Consider the following 23,415-nt stretch of genomic DNA (forward strand, 5'->3'; position numbering starts at 1 on the left):
CCCCCGCCCCCCCCCGCCCCGGGGTGGTCCCTCACCCCGCTCCGCCGCCGCCTCTCCGGGCCCCCGGCAGCAGCGTTGCTGCCCGGCGACCTGATCAGCAACGGTGTTTTTGAGAAAGAAACCCATTCCCGTGCAGAAGTTTATGGAAATGGGTCCTCCACCACCTTCTGCGCCAGGCGGGACAACGTTGAGCTGTGCCGTGGAACTGCAGGCAAAGCTGAGGCAAAGAAAGGGAGATTTGGCATTGTTTTTTCCACAGGTGCCTAGGTCCCGTAGGCATCCAGTGGAAACGGAACCCGCAGGTCACTTGTAAAAACCTCCTCCGTTCAAGACCCTTATGCCTCCAAAATCAAAGGTGCATCGTGTCCTAAAGCTGCAAAATGGACACAGAGTCCGGATCTGAACTTCAAGGTGCAGCGAGAGTTAGAGGGGTGGGGAAGCCCTGCTCATTCGAGGTTAATAAAGGGGTTGAATTTGAACCTTCACCTCAAAAGGGCAGGAGGTGGTGGAGGCAGAGGTTTGGTTCAAGTCCATTTCTAGTCAATGCAGAAGCTTTCTCCAAGAAGGAGCCTCTGACTTGTGAAACTTGCAGACAGATCCGTTCAACTGAAAACAGCTGGTTGCTTTTGGTGATCTTGCTAGCCAGCTCCTAATTATTTTCATTTAAACAAAGAGCTTTGCCTCTTCCTGGCTCATGTGCTCTTCTTACTTTGTAATTGTAGAGAAGTCAAAATAAAGCAGGCTTTGACAGCAACATTGTTTCACAGAACAAACTACAACACAGATAAAAGCCATCCCATATGCTTCTGGTCATGCAAATCTGAGATCAGAAGGTAACTACCCTGATGGCATGCTTCTCTAGTCCATTAGCTATCAGCAGGGGCTGAGCAAAGAGCTCAGCCCAGAAGGGTGGGTTGTAGATTCTCCCCGTCAGCGCCCATGGAGGAAGGAAAAGGGGCCTATATATAACACTAAACCTGGCTTGTGAGCAGTAGTGCACAGTAACAGCTCTACTCGAGAGTATCTCCACCAAAGTAGCTGGGGTTCTTCCACAAAAACACAGCCACGCTGAAACTGCTCACCAGACAGAAGGGCCCAGCAGTGACTGTGGGTCCTTTGCTACTGTTCCAGCACAGAGAGAGGGGGCAGCCCTGGCATAGACAGGTTTCTGGCTGCTAATATATATAGTATAATTTGTTACTTCTGACAGTGCCGTGAAAGTGTTTTGCTATGTAATATGGCAGACAACAAAGTCCAACCATAGCTAATACTTGGAATTGAACTGGTGTAAGCAGAAGTGGACTATTTTCAAAATAGGATTTTTCAAAACAGAGTTCAGTCAGCAGTAACCTTCCCTGACTTCCAACAGGCTAGTGAGACATGCAGGTGGAGGGTACCAAAGAAACCAACAGCTAAAACATCAGGATGGGGGCCACTAGGTGAGCTGGTTGCAAATAGGAGAGACGTGTTTGATGATTAGGCACATTGCAAAGGAAACCTCAAGTCTTTGACTCACTCTCCTCCCCTTTTCTATAAATAGTTTCCCTTTCCAAGCAGAAGCAAGACTAAAACCCTTGTGGTGAGCTCCACCTGAGCAGCTACATCATGCTATACTGGGAAAGCAGGAGAAGAAAAACAGTGATTCCTCGCTTGAAGCAGCAATCTGAAGGCCAGAAATTCAGTACTCTGTTGGCACACAAGCCTGGTCTCAAGTTGTGGAGGAGTCTCCTGTCTTGGCAAGGAGCCCATGACAAGGGTAAACCTCATGTTGGGGCTGATCCAGTGCCTGCTAAAGACAGGAGGAACACTTCCACTGGTGTCTGGGAGCCCTGAATGAGGCTTTTCGTTTCCACGTAAGAGTAAATGACCTCGTTCCTCCAAAATCCACCACTGATCCTGCTCCAATGGCAGTGGGAGGATACAGTCAAATGGACGCTGTTTTTCTGTTTTATATAAAACATCACCTGACCCTGTTCAACATGAGATGAGATGACAGTAAAAGTATCAGGAAATTTCCAAAACTCTCCCCATTGCTGCACTTGTACAGTCGCACCAATAGGAGCCATAGAAGGAAGGTAAGGAGATGGGTTCCCACTGATCAGACAACATGAAGGATGCAAAATTTGGTATTTCCTTGTAAAAAGGCATGTGCCCAGAGGAAAAATAGAAGCCTTAGGTATAAAATACCAATGTTTGTATGAGTGTAAACAGCTAGAAGGGAATCAGAGACTCCACATACAATGCATCTTTATCTTCTTGCAGAGGCTTCCATCATGACCATATCTGAGTTCCTCTGTATTTTCTCTTGGGTACTTTTTGGCACTATGTTCTGCCTAGTTTTGAATTAAGCAATGATTCTTTTGCCTTTTATTTTGGGACTCTATTCCACAACTAATCCTAGCCAGCTTTTTCAAGCAAGTTCACATGTCAGGAAAATGACGTAATTGTTTTTCTTTACAGTTTTCATGACATGTTGATAATTTCAGTAGAAAAAGTTTGTTTTTCATTTACCCAAACTACATTTTTATAAATGATTTATTAAACACTTATAGCCTAAGTAATTCTGAGAACCCCAGAAAGTGTTGAAAGTCTTAAACTTATTCTTTATTTACTGAGTAGCACAACCTTCAAAATTTAGTCCTATTTTGGTGGCAGAGGCAACCATCTTCACATCTGCCTGCAAAGCACCAAGGTTAGGTAACTCCAGCAAGTAATAACTGAAGTTTCATGCCTGGAAAGCTTTTGGTAGTTATTCAACCTTGATTTTAAATTTCAACACCCTGTTCTACTTGTGTGCTTTTCACAATCCAAAATAATCTCTTGCTTTGGCACTTACACAAATTGCACACACAAACATCATGCACAGATAATTATATCAATAATCTAAGCCATGCTTAGCTGTAGTTTCTTAAAGAAATTAAAACCCAACCCTTTCTTTATACAACTTATTTTCTCCTTCATAAAGAACAAAAAATGTCTACTTGGAAAAAAATACACCATTCAGTAGACCGTTCTATTGAAATGACTGAAATAATTATTATACTATTCATTTTCAGAGGGTTCTTCTCAAACAGTTGCAATGTAACTTTAATTTAGTGGATTTACTTTATGTAAGGTGATACAATTCACCGCTCCATTTCATGGCTTCACTGGGGCCATAAAACCAGTGTCTCTGCCTCCAATACTCCTTCAGAAATAGAATGGAAATACTTTACTTGCTTATTTTGAAGATAAATATATGTTTGAGTTTCAGGAGCTGATGTCAGACACGAGTCTCTGCCAAAACACTCATCCCCTTTGTTAAAATGTTCCTAGCTGATGTGCTAGAAAAGTGTCCAGAAATGAAAAAATCATTCTCCCAGAGTTGCAATTCTCATTAGTATTTGAGTACACTATATTCACATAACAGGAAGCTTAATATTCACATTTTAGAGGACATGTCATGCTTTGCAGAGTGCATTGCAGGGAGTGTTGCTTACTGTTGAAATATGGTTCTCTCCCTAGTGGATGCCATCAGGCTGGTAGATTACACATTACAAGTCATTTAGGGAACACATTGCCACAATATACCATTGGTCAAAAATAGATCAGTCTCTGATATGACTAATAAGAACACTCTTAATGTAAATTAGGAAGGAAATAAAATGAGTGTTGATTCCCATGCCTCAGAAAATCAGTCCAGCGTAAATCAGTTAGGTCAGGAAAGAAAAATCTTCCTTTAATGAACAGCTATGGACTTCTTTCAACCTTCACGTATACTGGCTGTGGTTAGAAGTAAAGCAGAGAGACAAACAACTGGTCTAAGCTAAGTTCATGATGAAGAACAGAAAAACAAGAGTCAGAAATGAATGGAATGATGGAATAATCATTTGTTCCAATATAATCTCATGTCATATTTCATCACGCAAGTAATGTCAGATTAATTTGAATTTGTAGTCAGAAGGACTAATCTGAGAGATTTAACCCAGGCTTGAGATGACCATTTGATTATGACAAGGAGAATATTACTTAAAACATAGGACATGGGGAACTGCAAAGTGAGGAGCTGGTTAGGGGCATATAGGGAGGTTAGTAGTCTTTCAGTGATTGTCTAGGGAACAGTATCATGTAAGGTTTGCACAAATGATGTCTAAAAGAAGTAGACAGAAGCATGCACATTGAAATTATGTGACCTTGTCAAGTTAGCACAAGATTGGGATAGCATGTAGGAAAAACCGAGGACCAAGTAACAAAAGTGAAGCAGAACTTAGTAAAGAAAAGTCACGTACTTGGGGATTAGTAATAATTTCTTTGATACACTAGGAACTGAACCACAAATGACAAAGAAGAGAAAACATCCAAGTATACTATGTAATTATAAACTGACATATAATCACATGTGAAAATACAATGAAAAAGGACAACATAATTCTGGGCATAGTATATCCCAGGCAAGGTATATCCCGGTCATCTGGGAAGCACCATGACTATTTCACAGAACGTTGGAGAGCTTCTTTCCAGACACAGTCTGTAATTCCAGTCAACCACATTAAAAAAAATTTAAAATAATTGCAATCAAACCCAAAATTTAAACTGGAACCAATGCAGAGAAGGGCTACTAAGGTGAATAGGGAAATGAAGACACTACTTTAGTAGAGGAGACTAACAGAGCTTGGTTTCTTTAGCTCAACAAAGCAAAGGCTGAGAGACCAGATAATTGTTTTCTATATGGAGTCAGGAAGGAAGCACTAGAGAAGAAAACACTATTTAAATTTAAAGTTGGCACAGGAACAAATGGGCATAAACTGGCCATTGAAACAATTTAGCCTGGAAATCCTAAGAAAGGATGCAAGTCATTGGAAGAGCATCTTGTGGAACAGCTTTCCAAAAGACATTCTTGGCTCTTGCTCCAAGCTAGTTTTAGATTAACACTTGTTCAGACTGACAAAAGATTATGTGATGTTGGGCCTATGACAGCAGCAAGGTGTCCACTTCAACCCTGTCTTATTAATTAACAATAGCAAGAATACTAGAGCAGGCTTGCTGAAGGAGGGCCTCATACCATCTTTAACATTCACAGAAAGACAGAAGATGTCAGGTTCTAAAAGCTCATTAAATTGCGGCACACTGAACAGATGCCATTGGTTTACCTGCTGTGGACTTGCGCGCTGGGACAGATTACAATGCTGTTGTGTCAGTGTGGAGGATTCTCACCATCTTTTCTTTCCTTTGCAGATGTTTGTGAGGCTTTAAATGTGACAGTCTCTCCGGGACCAACAGTGCAATACTCCGAGGGTGATAATGCTACCCTTTACTGCCACATTTCTCAAAAGAGAAAGACAGACAATTTGCTGGCTGTGCGGTGGGTCTTTGCTGCATCACCTAACCAGGAGTATCTAATGATCAAAATGACAAAGTTTGGGTCTGTCCAGTATTATGGAAATTATACTCATCATTTTCACAAGCAAAGACTTCATCTTCTTAAAGAGAAACATGGAACTATGTACAAATTTCTTATTCTAAGCCTCCAGCAAACAGATCAAGGATATTATATATGCAAAGTCCAGGAAATCGGCAAGCACAGGAATAAGTGGACAGCATGGTCAAATGGCACAGCAGCTACTGAAATAAGAGGTGAGAGGCTACTGATTTCTATCATTTTTCCTTGTCCCATGATCCTTTTTTTTCTTTTCTTGCAAGTTCATCCATAAGACATTTGAAGTTAGTTATTTTTAAGTGTTATCTCTGGATATGAGAAGAAAACTTAATACTCAACTTCTTTACTTACACATTACAATTTAAACATTATTCAGCCCACAATGAAATGTAAAAAAGTGAGAAGATTGGTGGATTTGTAGAAGGCAGTCTATTTCCTTTGCTTTTTACCAGAATAGCAGTAATTAAAACTCCTTTACATTTAGCTACAGGTCTGTGGTGGGTCAACCTTGGCTGGACACCAGGTTCCCAACAAGCTGCTCTATCACTCCCCTCCTCAGCAGGACAGGGTGAGGAGAAAATAAGATGGAAGAAAACCTCGTGGGTCAAGATAAATCCAGCTTAATAAAGCAAAAGCAAAGGCCGTGCATGGAAGCAAAGGAAAACAAAAGATTTATTCTCTACTTCCCATCAGCAGGCGATGTGCAGCCACTTCCCAGGAAGTAGGGCTTCAGTATGCGTAGCAGTTGCTTCGGAAGACAAATGTCGTAATAACAAATGACATCCCTCCTTCTTTCTTTTTCTTAGCTTTTGTTGCTGCGCAGACATACTATAGTATGGAATATCCCTTTGGTCAGTTTGGATCAGCTGTCCTGGCTATGCCCCCTCCCACGATCTTGCCCACCCCCAGCCTACTGGTGACGGGGCAGTGTTGGAGAGACAGCCTTGGTGCTGTGCAAGCACTGCTCACCAGTAGCCAGAACACTGGTGTGTTATCAACACCTTTCTAGCTACCAATACAAAGCACAGCACTATGAGGGGCTGCTATGGGGAAAATTAACTCCATCTCAGCCAGACCTAATACAAGGTCTCTACAACTTTGCTAGTGTGAATAAACAAATACCATTATTATTTAAATACAAAGAGACAGAATCAGAGAGAAATTAACTTATTTTCTGAAGAACGTGCAGTGGGCGAACCTGAAATAGGAGCATTATATTTTAGATCTACATTTTGCCTCTGTCTTGGTGTTTTCATTGCTTTTAGTTCTAGATTTGCAGCAGTTGGTAATTAGCATTTCTAGTATCACTTCAGTACTTTTGTTTATACTACTTGTAGCCAGAAAGCAGAGCTAGAAAAGCAGTGACCAGCCTGCTGGTATTGAACTTCAGATAAAGAAATGACCAGCAACAAGTGAGGATTTTGAACCAAGTTGAAACCAAGCCTTCTCTTTGGGATGAGTCAGCTCAAATCTAACACCATGACACCCACACTTTCAGAGATGGGTGAAGCTGGATTTAGAGAACAGACTCCTTTGAAGAGGTCGTTGAGCTCAGCAGTTGTGCTGTTAGCACTAGCTGGCAAACTAGCCCCCTGCTTGTGGCTTTATAAACAGAAAAGTTGATTTCCCACAGGGCAACTCTAAAGATAATGCCAAAAATCAAGGGTAACTGCTTGGTCCATGGGTCTGGAAATTCAAGCGGCTCATCCAGCAATCACAGAAAAACTTGTGGGAGGAAACTGCTTCATCAACTTTCTGCCATTCCTGTTCATGCTAAATTTATCATTGTGTTTAGACCCCAAAGGTTATTCCTGTAGCTGGGAAACCCTAATCCCATTTATCTACCTTATATTTTGGTGAAAATGGCCCTAGCTCTCCTCTGAAACCAATTTTGGTCTGAGGGAACTCCACAGACTACAGACCTTTTCAAGATGGATTTTAACATGCTTATGTAGTCTTAATCCAAAGCACATTCCCTCAACACCAGCTTAACTGGTGTCATTCAGGTTTCTGTATTACTTTTGGACTATAAACACACCAGGGAGAGAATGTGACAGTAAAAAGTAATCTTTTTGAGTGTATGATCTCCTGTGATGATAGCTCTCAGGTATCACAAGCTTTCACTTCAATCTATCAGAAGTTTGAGAACAAAGATGTGAAAAATACAGTATAACAAGAGTTAAAGAGCAGCTTCACATTGACCAGCAATGTTTAGATCTGCCTTGAGAAATGATGGCATTAACGTAATGTAATTAACTGATTATTACTAGCAATGACGAAAGACACTAACAATCCAAAGCTGAAGTTCTGTTTGGATTAGTAGCAAAGACCATGGATCAATTTTAAACAACAGCAAGAAAATCCTAGTCTATGCTATTTGGTCTTACTGGGCATGCAAAACTAGTCTGGAAAGCCTCTAAGACATTCATATGGGATTTCCTCTGCTTTTTGGTTGCAGTCAGAAGTGTAAATAATGACAGAGCAGAACCCAAGTCCAAACGGAAACCCCAAACCCTTACCTGTCTCCACCAGGGAAATGCCCACCCCTCCAACATCCAGACCCCAGCTTTGTACATCAGCCACCCTTCTTTTGCACAGAAGACCACAGAACCTGGACTTAAAGGAAAACTTCATCAAAGTTCATTGGACTCCTAAATAAAAATCACCAGAGCAATCAGTATCATGGGTCAGAAATGTAATCCTGCAGCCAAATGCCATCTGTAATCCATAACCTGGTATCCTAAAGAAACCAAAGCCTGCATGATCACACTATCAACTAGTCTGCACTCTTTTGAATCTATGGGCTGATTTTAATGAGATAACGGTCTTAAAGATATTAAGGTTGTACAAGTAATGTGAAATTGGCTGGGGGGAAGGGAGAGATCTGTACAAACTTCCTCACTGAAGGAAAGCTGTAAGAACAAAAAAAGTAAATACTGGTTTTGAGCTGCCATGTGCCCAGTGACCTTCCACATCGCAGTCAGTAATTGGGGCTTCTGGACATACCACAGGAGAAGAAGTCCAATACTAAGGTTGTTGTGGAGAGGGGAGCCATTTGGGATGGAACACAGAATTCATTATCTTCACAGCTCAAAGAACAGTTTCTTGTTTGATTTTTGTTGCTGTTTTCACTCTTTTGTTTTTAAACAAGGAGGAGTGAAAACACTAGACCCAAACATCTCCTGAACTCAGCCATCTTAACCTCTGGAGGGCATTAAGTTTTACTAGCACTGACCCCATGTTGAGTGGCTGGAGCCAAGACACAGTGGTTAGTCTTGTAACCACACAGGGTTATGAAATGAAACTGTATTGCATGCATGATTTAGCCCTACAGACTTCAGGCATTAGCTTGCTTCATGCTCAGCAGTCTTTCTTCCCTGCTATTCCTGTGCTTGGCTAGGAACTGGCTTTCCTCCTTCTCTCCCTCTCTCTCCCTCCTTCACCCCTCTAGGTTTGGCTGAAAGCAGAGATTAAGCCACTGTAAAGAAGGAACTGGCAAGCAGGACTGATCATCCCAGCTGCCTCAGCCTCCCACATTTGGGAAGGGGCAAAGCTGGTGGCTTGTGTGGGGAAGGGAAGCCAAGGCTCTCGTCTCAGCCTACAGAGAACAAGTGGTTCAAACACTCAAAATGGAAAGGAGGAGGAGAGGCTGAGAGTAACTACCAGGTGTTGTTACTTCCAACATCACCTCAAATGGATGGTCAGGGCTGAAGCTTGCAGGCCTACAAGCAAGGCTAGGAGGCCACCATACAATCCCAGAGTCTCCTAGAGGATAGACTACTCTTTTTTTTCCAGTGCTTTGGAGAAGATTTTCTGAGGATAACTTGAGGGAAAGGAGCTAGAGAGGGCCAGGTCTGGTGTCAAGAGACAGAGACAAGCAGTGAAGGAGGAGAATGCTGTTTCAGCTGGGGGTTTACACTATACTGACCCTTCCCCTCAGATCCTCTGCACCAGACCAGGTAGCTGTCTCCAAGTGTAGTACACTGAAAGATAGAATGGATAACAACTAATGTGTTTCTTGCATGAAGGACTTGCAAAATAGTCCAAACGCACGTATCCAAGCAGTGCAGAACAAGTAGCAGGCTTGGGGGGGGGGGGGGGGTGGAGAAAAAAAAAGAGAGAAAATCAGATGGAGAATAATTTTTAGGATTTTCCTGCAATAATATCATTTCATAGGGCAGGTCAGCTGTTTAAAGAGTGTTTTCTCATTCACTGAATGATGGAATTTCTTAAACACCTCTAGTGAAACATAGGGATTTGTCAGGAGTGCTTGGAAAGGGAATGACATGTTCCAGGTAAATGGCAGCAGAAGAAAAAGCAATATAAAATATTGTCAGACCATCTGTCATACCCCTGCTCACAAAAAGCCACTCTGCATCTTTCATAGCTGCTCAGGCTATTGCTAACTGTAACACAGAAACCTCTTAGTGCTCTTCCTAGCTAAAGTGTGGGATTCAGATCAATTTAGTTGTTGCAAGAAGGGAAACTGTACCTTTTCTGTCCAGTCCTTAAATACTACTTTTTCACCTGATTTTTAGTATGATCTATGAAAACATAATTGGGGCGGGGCGGGGGGTTGACACTTATGACTTCATCTTTCTCACACTGTCTGGTCAGCTGTATTGCTTCTCTCTGCTTCAAATGTAACCCAAAGTGGAGCAGGAAACCTGAGACAAGGGAGGAAGGCAGGCCCACCTGCAGACTAAACACACTGACAATACGCACTGTGGGGATCTGAGGCAGACACCACCACCACCACCCTGGGCCCCCCAAAAGAGTATTGATTCTAATTTTAAATCCAGATTAAAGATCCTAAAAGACATCTGAAAAAGGACGTATCCTTAAATGCCATAGCAACCGTTTTACTGTTAAAAGCCTTTTTACTGGAAGCGAAGGACCACCTTAGCTAGCATCGGGTTAATGCACTGTGAGCGTACAGGACTTGCTACACATAGGAGGGAAGGCAACTCTTTTCAGAGTGGTGATAAAGTCTCCAGTTTCCCCAATGGTAACACTTGGGCTTTTCAAGGAAATTTTCTTCCAAACACATTTTGTATTTTATATTATGGTAGGTTACACTTTTTACTGCAAAGGGATTTACTTATGTTATGGTTAGATCCAGGATGTAACAAAACGAGCAATACAAATTGCCTGAAGCGTTTGGGTACTTAAATTATACCGCTTGTGCTTTATCAAATAAGGTAACAGTGTTCAGACACATCACAGTTGCTGTCTTGTCTAACATGTTGTTCCAGTTAATGTGTCTGCATTTATGCCCAAATTCAAAATAGTATCTTTATGCTAAAGTGCCAGGCAAATTTCTTACAACCGTGCACATCAAGTGGATGCAGAAATAGCATTTAGGTCCCTTTTTTGTTCATAAAGAAAGAGGAGGTCGCTGTGTAAGACACAAATTTCCACAGGGAATGGGAAAGGGTCATTCAGCTTCTTCAAAATCTGACTTGCTCTTGAAGCGGAAAAAACCTGGGACAGTTCAGTACATAGCCTTTGTCAGCCACCAAGCATAGCACTATTCAAAGCAAAAGACTTTATCAGATTACGGCTGGGTCTGTAGTATCTACTGCTATTAACTCATATTCAGATTTTGTTATTTGCTAGCAAGTTTGCAGGTGTGAATTTGTGTAGGCCATTCAGAAGTTGCAAATGCATTTTTCTTGCAACACAAGTTTATACAGATATACATACTGGAGTTGTAGAAAAAACAATTGAGTCACAGGCTACAGTTCCTTATGTCTAATGATGGCAGTTAAAAGTTTAGCTACATATCTGGCTTCTCCTCTGGGGACAGAATACATTTCTTCAGAAAAGGAGCTTCATCTAATGGAGACGGAGTCCTTACAGTCTTGTCTTCATGGACTCATGGGTCAACTACAGCAACTTTGTAGTGTTTTCAGAATGCCCAGCTGAAATTTGAACTGTTGCAGTTTGCCCCTTTAGGTGTAGCGAATACAAGACATAAGATAGGATTTATGAAAAGGCTACTGTTAAATCTTGGTAGTAAAAGCAAGAGAAATCCATGTCCTGATGTTGCCAAGAAGTGTCTCCTACTCCAGCCTTGCAACATCTTCCAACTAGGCTAAGGTGAACCTTTTCCCTTCCCCCATCTTATCAAAGGCATCTGTACTTTTCCTGGGCTTGTGTGGTCAATGTTAGCCTAAAACCAAGTTAGTGATCTTTATTATAGTACTGAATACACCAGAAAACAGTTTATTTGAGGAAAAAAAGACATCAGAAAGATGGTTCTCCCACTGCCTTCCTATCAGAAAACTCAAAATAGTGAGTAGTCCTCTTAGAACAATACGCAGCATCTCCAAACCATCATTTACACTTGGGTAATCCCTCAAGCCCACTATGCAAGGTACTGCACATCTCTTAGGATGAACAATACATGTTCCAAATGGTTTACAGTCCAAGAGAAGAGAATACATGTAGGAGGACAGTCCAACTATAATCCTACTGGCACGGATAACACAAACCAAGTAGAGATGATCGCAACAATCTGTCTGGTTGGGAAGTTTATGCGTCAGAGTTTCCCATAGAACAGAATCTGAGGTCTGTTAAATGTTAGTTGCATGTGGCATTTTCTAATAGCAAAAATGTTGCAAGATACAGGACTGCAAGACTTAGGGTTTTTTCCCTAAAATGAATAAAGGCCTTTTTTTTTCAGGGAAGGTATTCTAAAATACTTGCCAAAAATCTACACATGTGATGCTTTCATGTATCAAATGAGCAGATTTGTTAAAATATTCAGGATGAACTTCCCATCAGAACTGAATAAAAGATTTCATTAGTCCTGAAAGCAGCTCCATATCCATTGAGTTAGCCCCATGCCTTGCATCACTACAGGGCACTCCTTAATGAATTCTCTTTCCAGTAAAATACTTGTTCTTTAACGATTTGCCATTTGACCCTCTCTTGGAGGTTCAGACCTTATTGGCAATCTGGAGGACATCACCAGACTCCTATTGCATTGCAGTGATTGCTAGCAGAAGAAAAATCATGGATTAACATAAGTAACATCATCTAATCTGATCAAAAAATGTCAGCATGCATAAACAATCTGGCTGAGGAGAGAAGAAAGGTTTTTGAACAGTGATCCAGCAGTCAGAGCATTCGGATTCTAGTGCTAGGCTGTACAGCTGTTATGATACTGACATTCATCCATTTGCCCAGAGCTCTATAGTCTGCTCCTCCTTTTGAAACAGGGCAGACAATTCTGTGCAAACTCTGCTGCTATTTTCCCTCTTAACTGAGTTAGAACACAGTCATTCAGTCAGCCCTTTTCCTAGGCTATAAAGGTGAGCTGGTACAACTTGTGATCATATAGTCTTTCTTCTCAGGAAAAAAACACCCATCCATAGGCAGGGGAATTAACGCCAGCTGAGAATTTAAGCTATTCTGCACTCAATAGTCACTGGCCATTGATACAGCAGTGACGGAGCAGTTTACATTAGTCAAGATGTTCAGCCTAGTTTGTTCCTACATCTAAGCTAAGGACACTGAGGGTAAGTAGAGACATTCTGCTTTTCAGCTCAGATAAGCAATTTCTGAAGCATTTGGACATGCTTCAGGAAGTCCATGCACACATGAATGTTTTTTTTGCAGATAGGCAGGTATCATATCCATGTATCTTTAAAAGGTATGGCATGGAAGCCAACTTTCAAAGGAAATAAGAAGAAAAAGAACTCATGAGCAGTGCTCTCACTTGGGGTGAGCTGTGCGATTTGGGTGCTGTTGTAGGAATTGCAGGGCAATTCAACCTGCCAAGGGACTTCTACAAGAGCTTTGGAAGGAACTCAGGTTGGGCAAAATCAGGGGCCTACAGACTCAGTCCTGAAGCTGGGGAAATGCTGTTGTGTTGGCAGAGATTACTTCAGTGCCAAGCATTGCTAGAACGACTTCCCTGTTTTTTAAAAAAGCTGTGCCTAATGTGGCTGCCTCCAAGTCAATTCCCAGGAAGCTTTCAGAGCTGTGTCCTTCAGTACAGCTACTCCTCTTCCAATTATTTTTTTCCTTAACCTCTTAGACTTAGAAATAGACTACAGTGTTAAAAATCCTTCTTAATATATAACTAAAAGGGAGAACAAATTCCTATTCACTTGAGCAAAAGTTGTTAATCTCCTCTCTCAGAAGTAGCCTGTTTTGGGACAGAAACAGAAACTGCAACCTTAGAGGTACAAGTTCTAGGTAACTAAGAACACAGAGTTGGAATAAAACTAGTTACATACAACATTAATGGTAGCTTTTTCCCTGGGATACTCAGACCACCTCCACAAAGCCATTACAGACCTTACAAGCACATGGCCACCCTATTCTAAGGCCTAGGCTCTTCCAAAGTGTGTTTCTATTCTCCTGCTGTTCTTCACTGCATTTAACTTTTGATTGAAGAGCCACACATTGCATCTTCCCAGAATAAGATGACAACAGGGAGGCAGTCTCAAGCCATACGGCACTCATGGGGGGTGCCAAGCCAGATGAGATTTGCTGGAAGACATTTTTATAATGCTGCTTCATAACTGAAGTGTTTCATTGAAAAGTAATTATCCCATGAAATAAAGCAACATCTTGGTGCACTGAAGTCTAAGGCAGAACTACATTTACTTCAAGATGTCCCAACTTTTTATGCCACATGTTTTCAGTTCTTGTCATGTGTTCTTTGGTTTTTTTCCAGTGATTTCATCAAAGTCTTCTGGGGATCCCACTTTCAAGAAAAACCATGAAGCTTGGAAGTTTTTTGAAGGTAAAGATGCATCTAACTGCTACTGGTTCTATACAAGATGTTAGTTTAGTCCAATGCTACAGGACAACTAACGTGCCCCAGTCAGGACCAATTTTGCCAGTTCCTGTGCAAACTCAGGCCTTGCCTGAGAAACCATTCCACAGAGTACAAGCTGTGTTGGAGAAAAGGCTCCAGCTTCAGTTTCTTATATATTTGTTCTGCTCAATGTGAAAATAACCCATGCAAATACAGACCATTATCCAGGAAGGTGCTGAGCTTGTCTGAAGAGGTACCAAGCACTCTGTGTTCCCACTAGCCTTAGAAACCGCTCACTGAACATGCTCTGCACTGCAAGAGCAGCTTAAAGTTCCCTTGAGTTTCAAGGCAAGCAGTATTTTCTGTGTAGATTAGTGGACAACTGTTCCAGGAGACTGAAATCCAGAATTTGCATGCAGTTGGGATTTCCTCCTCCTCCTCCCACCCTAATCTGGAGCACCAGTGAAGCACCAGCATGGCATTTCCAGCTGCTGTGCTGCCTGCCAGGCAGGAATGCTTGCTTGCAGGATGGCCTTGCTTCTGTGGGGAGCCTTGCTGTTTAAACCACAATTTACAAACTGTATTGCTGTACAGCATAAGGGGAATGAAGCACAGAACTGCAGGTCAGGGGTCTAGTTCCAGCAATGCTATTTTCTACCAGAACACTTGACCTGTGAGGCTTAGTTTCCTTTCTGTGAAGCAGGAAAGAAGCCAATATACCTCCCTAAGGACATTTCAAGGCCTTAATGGCTAGAGCATCCTTAAAGTACTCTATTTAGAGTTCTAGTAAAAGCAGAAGTAAGTCATTAAAGATTTCTTCTCCTTCTGAAGAAAATACTCCATCTTGATCTGCCATGGTACAACTCCTGTTAGCTCCACTGGGATTGTGTTATGGCACCTGAATGAAAGCCATAAAGGGAGACCGAGGCCGTAGACGGAAAAGAAAAAAAAAAATATACAAAAACTTCAAGCCAGTGCTGCCGCCAGAAGAAGAAATTGCAGAATTTCTTCCTTTTCCCCCACCCAGTCAGCACTTTTCTTGGTTTTTTTTTTGGGGGGGGGGTGGGAAAGTACAGCTGCTTGAACTGGGAAATAATCCAAATTAAGTCCTTTTGTTTTTCAGTTGCTGCATAAAAAAAAAAAAAAAGGAAAGAGAAGAAAGAACCCCAAACCAACCCTTTCTTCCCTGCCAAAAGTAAGCCCTCTTAGGTGTAGTTACACCTATTTGCATTTATGGAGACTTCAGCCAAATTTTAAACTGAGCAGGATACTATATGAAAGTTCAAGAGCATTAAATTACTTTTGAACTGTTACCCTAAATCTTTTGGGGCAGGGTCTATTCAGATCTTGTAGATGTAACTTTTTTCTATCCTGTAAGCATGAAGCATACATCTGCAACACTGACCGTCATCTATGCTTGGCTTTCAGATCTGTACGTGTATGCAGTGTTTGTGTGTTCAATAGGAATCATCAGCGTCCTCCTTTTTACAGTTGTCATTCTCTGTCAGTCAGTTCTGAACAAGAGGAGATCCACAGGTGAGTGAAATGTCATTCTTGCTGACTGCAAAGCCCTTACCAAAGAGGGAGCGAGGGGAGAAGGAGAATGCAGAAAAAGCTGGAAAGAGAAATATCTCCTTGCCTTGATTTTAATAAAAACAAAAAAAATATTGGTAGGAAAAAACATTTCTGCCAGCAAAACTAGAACAAGGGCATTTTGCTCCCTTTGAATAGCTATTTCACTTTAAATTTGCTTTGGAGTTTTCAGAACCTTTCAGCTTTGCATAAATATAAATTGAAGGGGTTTGGAACTTCTTCCAAAGAAGACCAAGTGCTGTATCATTAAATTGCATTCTGATCAGATCTAGCTAACAATTTGCATGAGTGACATTTCCGCAGACATTTAGAGGGCTTTCAAAGCAGTCTTTTTCTGTTCTGTTTCTTCTCCCTTCCTGACTAGCTGTCAATATTCTTGAGAATATGGGGGTTATTATTAGCACGCTCTCATTTGTAGTATTCTTTGAAACTAATGCATCATTTCATAATTCAGATCTGCCTTTTTATAATACTCTTTCATGATCAAGGATTACTGTTTCATTCTTCTCTTCCTCAGGAAGGGTTTCTCAAAGAGGCTACATCTGCATGAAAGCAGCCCTGTTGTAATCAGAAGTGTTATTTCAGATCTGTGGAGTAGCCAGTGCAGGCTCTACTTTCATTTCAGTTTAAGAGTGGTTTATTTGGAGACCTCACACAAGCTGTGAGGATGAGATACCAGCATGCTTAGCAACCACCATGTTAGAGGAGAGCATAAGGACCATCTCTGAACAGAAGCTTCCAGAAAGGGTTTTGTCAGTGATTTGTCTTGTTAATGACAGGAAAGAATTGTGATCTTGTTGCTTCTTCAGCACTACACACATAGCATGAAGGAATTAGTGACTCAGATACATGAGGGAGAAGACATGTAAGCCAAAAATAGATGTATACAGAAGTCCTTGCCTGACCACAAACACATTTCAGGCTGTGGCTCCATCTTCCCGGTAGTGCGCTCAGTAGAGTAACTCTGATTCTAACTGAACCCAACAACTCTGCTTGCCAAGAGGAAGGAACAACTTCAATGTTATTCTTCCTACCCTGTTAAGTGATGACAAAGGTTTCGTGCCAAGGGAGTACCCACACTTAAGTATGTTGGTCATGGTGAGTCACCCTGAAGCCACAAGCACTAGACACACTGATGTATCCTGGTTTTTCTTGAGCAGACATTGGGCTAGATTTTGCTTCTGTTTTTGTTGATTTACGCTGCTGTAAGCATACAAGCAGCTTGGAGAAAAGGTCTCTTGATATTGAACCAACACCAGTAAAATATAGAAATAATACAGAATACAATATAGAGTAAGCATATACAACAGAGAAAAAGTAATTTCTTCTGAGCTGCTAAATCCTTTCTTCACTACCCTAATATCTGAATAATTGCAGGCTTCACCAAATTTTTATTTAGATTTTGAACATTACCCAGTAAACACTGGCAGCATTAAACTTATGGATTCAATGGAAATATAACAGAATAAATCTTAGCAGACAGGCACTTAGTATACAATGATAAGACTTTCAGACAAGTCTTTCAGCTAGGACCACCTGATCAGACTATTTTCCAGAGCCATGTTAATTGGCTCAGCATCCAGTCAAGCATCAGGGAATTAAAATTTCTGAAGCAGCAGTGGAAGAAGCGTCACTGACAGACACAGTCTCCACCAGCCCTGTTTTGCTTTTTCTCCCCACAGCCTCTGGGCCATGGCAGCAAGCTCAGCCCTGAACCTCTGCCCCAGGGAGCAGCAGTTCATATGGGCATGGGGCACAAAGAGCCCCCTCCTCCCATAGCACTCCTCTACCCCCTCCAGAGGCGCCTTCCAGGGGTTACGATCTGACCACAAGATACCCAGCCTGTCAGCCAGCAGCAGTGCTCTCTCATTCAGACTGTTAGAATAAGGCATTGCACCTCAAAAAGTGTTATCTTACCTCCTCTCCACCCTTGGCACTCTGTACCTCCATCCTGGGCTGGACTAGGCAGATGCTAGTATTCATGTGAAAAGAGCCTGCAATGAAATCATGAAGTCCATCCTTCCTTGAGAAAAGGAGAAAAGAGAGGGACAGCAAATCAAACCTCCCTCTGCATCACCCCCAGCCTCCAGGCAGACACCAGGCACAGGCTTCTTCCACCTTCAGTGAGGCAGTTGCCACTTCATCTTCCTCAGAGGCCCTCCAAGAGAAGCCTGGCTCTGCTCTTCCCCCTGAGACCAGGTCAGGGGCCCAGGCCTACTGTTCTCCTGTACATCCAAAAAAGGCCAGACAGATAGATGGAAGCGCTGCCTTGGCTGGCTTAGACACAGCCCCTGTGTTAGCCCCAGTTCCTAGCGCTCTCAGCTCCCATTTCCTTAGGACTAAAATGTAACACCCCCCCCAGGAGCTATGTAGCTTCCTTAGAATGGGAGAATTTGAGTAAGACCAAGTATGAAAGCTTTCCTGTAGAGAGGGGCATAATCATGTAAGTGCGCTGTTGTCTGGTTTTCATGGCCTTTTAAAGAACGGAGAACACAAAGGGAGGGAGGTGTCTATGTTGTATTGAACTTCACATCATGGCCCAGGGATGCACCCTCTTTTCCTTCTGAGAAATAAGTTGGCAGTAGGTCGACCAGAACAGCCAGAGCCTCTCCTCCTGCCTGCACGTCTCCACCCTCAGCACAGCTTGGGCAGAGCACAGAAGCCACTAAGCCACAAAAGAGCATCTTAATAACCCTGGCTCCTAAAAGACTGCAGGGGAGGGGAGCTGCCCTTGCTCAGGACTACGGGTTCAAAGGAATATGAAGCAGAAGGATTTATACAGCTCACACATACAGCTGTCAGAGACAGGATAGTGGCTGGACTGGACCTCTGATCCCATCCCAGGAGGGAATCGCTTTATGCCTGAGGCCACAATCTATCTTGCATTAGGAACAGCAGTGGCTCCTGTGGGTGAATGGTTTATTTCAGGCTTCTGGAAATAAATAGAGGCACCACAAGGGAAATAAAAGTCTTCAAAGTAAAATTACTGGCCTGCTGTGCTTTTCCTTAGCAAGCTGACTTTGGGCTGGGCTGACTGCTGGAATGTGTGTTGCCCAGCACTTCCACAGCAGATTTTTGGTGGTGTTTGATACATTTCCCTCTCCCAAGCCCAGCTATGTCTTTGAGTCAGGCTACATATATGCACAATATAATGTACTGTGATGATTAGCAGCTCTCCCAATGTAACAATCTGGCAACTCCAAAGTCTCAGCAACACAGGTCTAGCTGCATTGACCATTTGTAACTCATAAACTGTGTTGGTGTGAAGCCACATTTCTTTCTGTTTTTTTTTTGTTTGTTTCTTTAACAGTGAAGCATTACCTGGTGAAATGCCCCCAGAACAGGTAGGAGATTACACTTCTCTTGACTATAACCCAAGGCACGAGTTCTGGTTTTGTTTTGTTATGTATGCTGAAGAAGACGATTAATGTTTTCCAAAATGCCTACAGGAGGTTAAAATGTCCCAGGTCCATGACTCATGAACATGCCTGCAAGCCAATATCTGCTGTGCATAATAAGGGAGACCTACCTGGGCTCTGTAGCTGCAGGTCCTGCAGGTGCTTCAGTGACAGGCCTCTCCTTGAGACTCCGAATTGCTTTCTGGAGAAGCCTGCTTTCATCCTGTGTGGCTTTCTAGGGTTTCCCAGTACCTCACCAGATGGTAATGACTTAGACCATCCAGGTACATAGAACAAAACACAATGTTACCCAGTAATTGCCACCTGCAGGAACAGGGAGTGGGGCTCAAAAGCAGATTTTCAAGGCCCACAGTCTATTTCCAGCTGAAGACTCCAAGTGATGGGAAAAAACCTACTTCTGCTGCAGTCATTAATCACTGTCCCTCTAAATACCACTGACTGCCAAAAGTTTTTGATTGTGTGGTGCTATAAAACTGATCTCCATCATATGATTTTCCTGAGATATAAATTGTGCTGGAACTGCAGTAAAAAAAAAGATGATAGAAGTATTTTACAAACAAAAAAGATTAAAGAGAGATGCCTCATAACAACATAGAACAGCTGTTTCCCAGTTTTCAATGACATAAAACATATGTTTCTAGCCTTGTAATTTGAATCCGGTCTCACAGATACTATTTCTCATAGTATCTTTTAAGATACTGTGAGACTCAAAGCCAAGTATAGCATACCCTAGATCCTCAAATAGTGTAATTTTTAGTGCATTCTCATGGGATTATCACTGTGTTCAATCTAACCGACACTCAGATGTAACTGAAGTTGCAACAAAGCAACAGAGAGTTCAGGAGGGGCCAGTACAAACCGAAACTTCCATTATTCATGGAAAGATCTTTGTTCTGTGACCCTGACCAGCCATTGCACCACACCAAAAATTTATAGACACAGCTCAGCAGTTTTCATTTTTCCCTGGATGCTTTCTCTTCCCCCTTCTTTATTAGCTGCTGGGACAAAGTTGGAATTACAAAAACAAAAAAAGAAGGGGGAGGAGGAGGAAATCAAAGTAGATTGGTAGAGAACACAAGAAGAGGAGAAAAATGAGACCAGACTGAAAAGATGACTGAAAAAAATGGAACATGGCAGTCAGATAAAAAGACTCATACTACAGAATCTGCCTCTTTGGGAATAGATGATGTGGTAGTGATATTACTGCAAACACTAAACTTAGGAGGCTGAATAGCAGAGGGAAAACAGGCCAGTATGATTTCTTCACTGTAAAATGCAATCTCCGGAAGTGAAAGAAATGCGTGACTCTGTATGGATAAAAATATGGTTTCATATATTTCAGTGTGACAAGATATGCTAATGAAAGCCCCGATCCCACAAATGCATGTCTAAAGCACATTGACTTCAGGGCTTTAAAATCAAATAGCTATGAAAGTGTTACCAGTATCATAATTTTTGTTATGCTTCACACTTGGTACCATTTATTTTCCACCCTCTGCTCGAAACACAAACTGTTAATTCCTTCGAACTCATTTCTCTTCACCTGCGCATTCCTTGTCTTGGAACTTAATTCAACACATTTAGACCCAAACCCAGTGTCTAAATATCCATTAGGCCAAACTGAGGAACTAATTTGCATGAGATTCCTACCAGTCAAATGACTACGCTGTGCAAAATTCAGCCTTGATTAGAAAGGCTCAGCTCCAACTCCCTCAGTGATATTTCAAACTCAGAGCAGAATCCAGTTTCAAAATTACATTAATAGTTTGGTGTCTAAGAAGTGTCTGTACTCCCACTGCAGTAATACCTAAGCATCTTAAAGTATTTTATGTCTTGACATCATAATGATGTTTTTACTTAATTGGAATCTGAAGCACAAAGGGCTAAGTGATTTGCCCCCGGTCTCACAAAACGGCCTTGGTAGAAAAGAAAATTAAATCCAGATTTCCTGAGTACAACAAAGTAAATGTTTAGGTTTTGGTTTGCTACTTGACCAATAACAAACTAAGGAAAAAAAATGAGTTAACCAAACCCCGTTTCTTTCCCACATTTAAAAAAAAAATACCTAAGTAAAAAGTACAGTTAGTTTGGGTTTTCCAAACCACCTAATTCCATTTTATGAGGTTTTCTTTTCTTTAAATATGCTCCTTCTTATTATCTTCCTTGTTATTAAATCATTTTGTCAGTTTTCAGATCCAGAAAACCCCAGGAGATGTAGCTTTGAAAATAGGAATTATTTTTTTCTGTCTTTTGTATTTGTTTTGGTCTGAATGCTCTTCTGGAGACAAATAATTTGAGGTGAAAAAATTGTTCACCTCAGAAAGCTGTCCATCTCAACACCTTGGTTCCACAGTACCAATCTAACATCGTAGGAGCAAATTCTGCCAGACTGAACCAGAACCAAGCACCCTGTCCACCCCTGGCACCTTTTCACACAGCTCCCCTATTTGGAAAATACCAAAGCAGCTCCCAGTTCACTCAAGTGAATTTTTTGTCACCGCACTGCTGATCTTTGACAGTGGGAAATAACTGACCTAGATGACAACAGGAAAAGTCCCATATCCTTGACTCTAGTAAGGATAGTAAAGACAAAATTGTAGTAGTTTTCCAGCTCTTGGGACAGCCATGACCTCCAGGGAAACTGCTGTCCTAGTGCCATGGTTGTTAGACATCTTCCACAGGTTTTTTCCCCAAACTCCTGTATTTTTCTTACTCTCTAAAATCTCATTAGATTCTTCAAGAAATGCACAATCTGACACTGTTGAAATAGAAGCCAGGAGGCTGGAGGAGGAGCTGGAGATAAAAAACTAATTTTCCTTTTAGACATAGAACAAGACAAGCTCACAAAAAGGCAGTGTTTTGGAGCCAAGGAGTCTTTTCTGAGCCTCCTTGTTTGGTTTGAGGAGCTCAGTTCTAAGACAGCAAGTACAGTTATTGTATCTCCCAGAATTAGTTAACCCTGTATGGCCCTGGCATTTAAAAGAAAAGTGTAAGCCACAAATACATTTCTTGGTAGCTTCACTTTTTCAGTAGCAAAGCAAGAATAACAACTAAGGCAATGAATTGACACTAAGCCTTTTCATGTATTGTGCTTAAAGTAGCTATATCAGAATAATAGCATCTTTAAGCTACACATCTGCCTTAATGACCTTGGATTATTAAAACCAAAAACATTTTAAAAAAATCATTCTCATCCCCTTTTTGCTATTCTTTGTTCTTTGCAGTTTGCTGTGTTTGGGCAACGGAGCCAGGCAGGACAGTTTCATTTCCTGCTGGTTTTAAACCATTTCATGTTTTGATTTTAATATAGAAACAAATGGTTGTTGTGGGATAGGTTCACAATAGTGCAGGCAGACTTTGAAATTATTTTAATGCAACCCTCACTTTACATAATTGATGTGATTTATTTATAAATCATGAAAATATTTTACCTTTTAAACACTTTAAAAAAGTTTGGCTGCAAACCTATGTTTTGGACTGAGTACATGGAACAAAACTCAGGAAAATCAGCAAACCAGAGTCTTTTTGTAATCTACGCAAGTGTAAATCCAGAGTGATTTTACCAATGGTAGTGACATTCATTTGGATTTACAGCTGTGTAAAATGATAATGCCTGTTATTTTGTTATTCTTGTGTGAGCAATAGCTGAGACATCTTAACTTTCATTAAGGCTTTGGCCCAGTTTGAATATTTTATTCTATTAATATAAAGAGAATATTTCATCATGCAAAAGAACCTGGAGAGGAACAGGAACTTGGGACAAATGATTTAAAATTCAGTGAAACCAGTGTTGTCGGTGTAATGACTGTGGAGACCCAGGTGGGATCCCATTGTGTGGTGTAACTCACCAGCACAGAACAGAAAGGTCCCCACAACCATACTGCGTTAATCTTTCCCAGGGTGAGCCCATGGTCAGATGCATCTGAGCAACAGCTGCTTACCAAGTCACCTCCACCACTGTAGTCATCATAACTAACTGCTATAACACTCTCCTCCCACCCCAGCTGTAAGTTAAGATTTCTTTCATTACCAGTTAAGCCAATGCAATTTCATTTCACGTTAGTTGCAAGCTAGAAGCACTTGCACAGTCACTTACCATAGCTCAGCTGACACACGGTGACAATCGCTGCAACATGACTGTGTATCCAAGCCCTTGTTTAACATCTTTGTCGGTGACATGGATAGTGGAATTGAGTGCACCCTCAGCAAGT

General features: G+C 41.6%; 1 protein-coding gene across 1 annotated transcript in view; it reads left to right on the plus strand.

Moving 5' to 3' along the window:
* Positions 1–23,415, plus strand: part of VSTM4 (V-set and transmembrane domain containing 4) — a 38,249-nt gene that overhangs the window by 46 nt on the left and 14,788 nt on the right. Inside the window, exons 1-5 of the mRNA XM_010563474.1 lie at positions 1–15; positions 5,215–5,613; positions 14,109–14,177; positions 15,621–15,728; positions 19,096–19,129. The exon at positions 1–15 is cut by the window's left edge and continues 46 nt beyond it. Of these exons, the coding sequence (XP_010561776.1) occupies positions 1–15; positions 5,215–5,613; positions 14,109–14,177; positions 15,621–15,728; positions 19,096–19,129 (625 nt within the window). The remainder of the gene's footprint in view (positions 16–5,214; positions 5,614–14,108; positions 14,178–15,620; positions 15,729–19,095; positions 19,130–23,415) is intronic.

The sequence above is a fragment of the Haliaeetus leucocephalus genome, unplaced genomic scaffold (assembly GCF_000737465.1).
Source record: "Haliaeetus leucocephalus isolate CR32 unplaced genomic scaffold, Haliaeetus_leucocephalus-4.0 Scaffold168, whole genome shotgun sequence".
Classification (NCBI taxonomy): Eukaryota; Metazoa; Chordata; class Aves; order Accipitriformes; family Accipitridae; genus Haliaeetus; species Haliaeetus leucocephalus.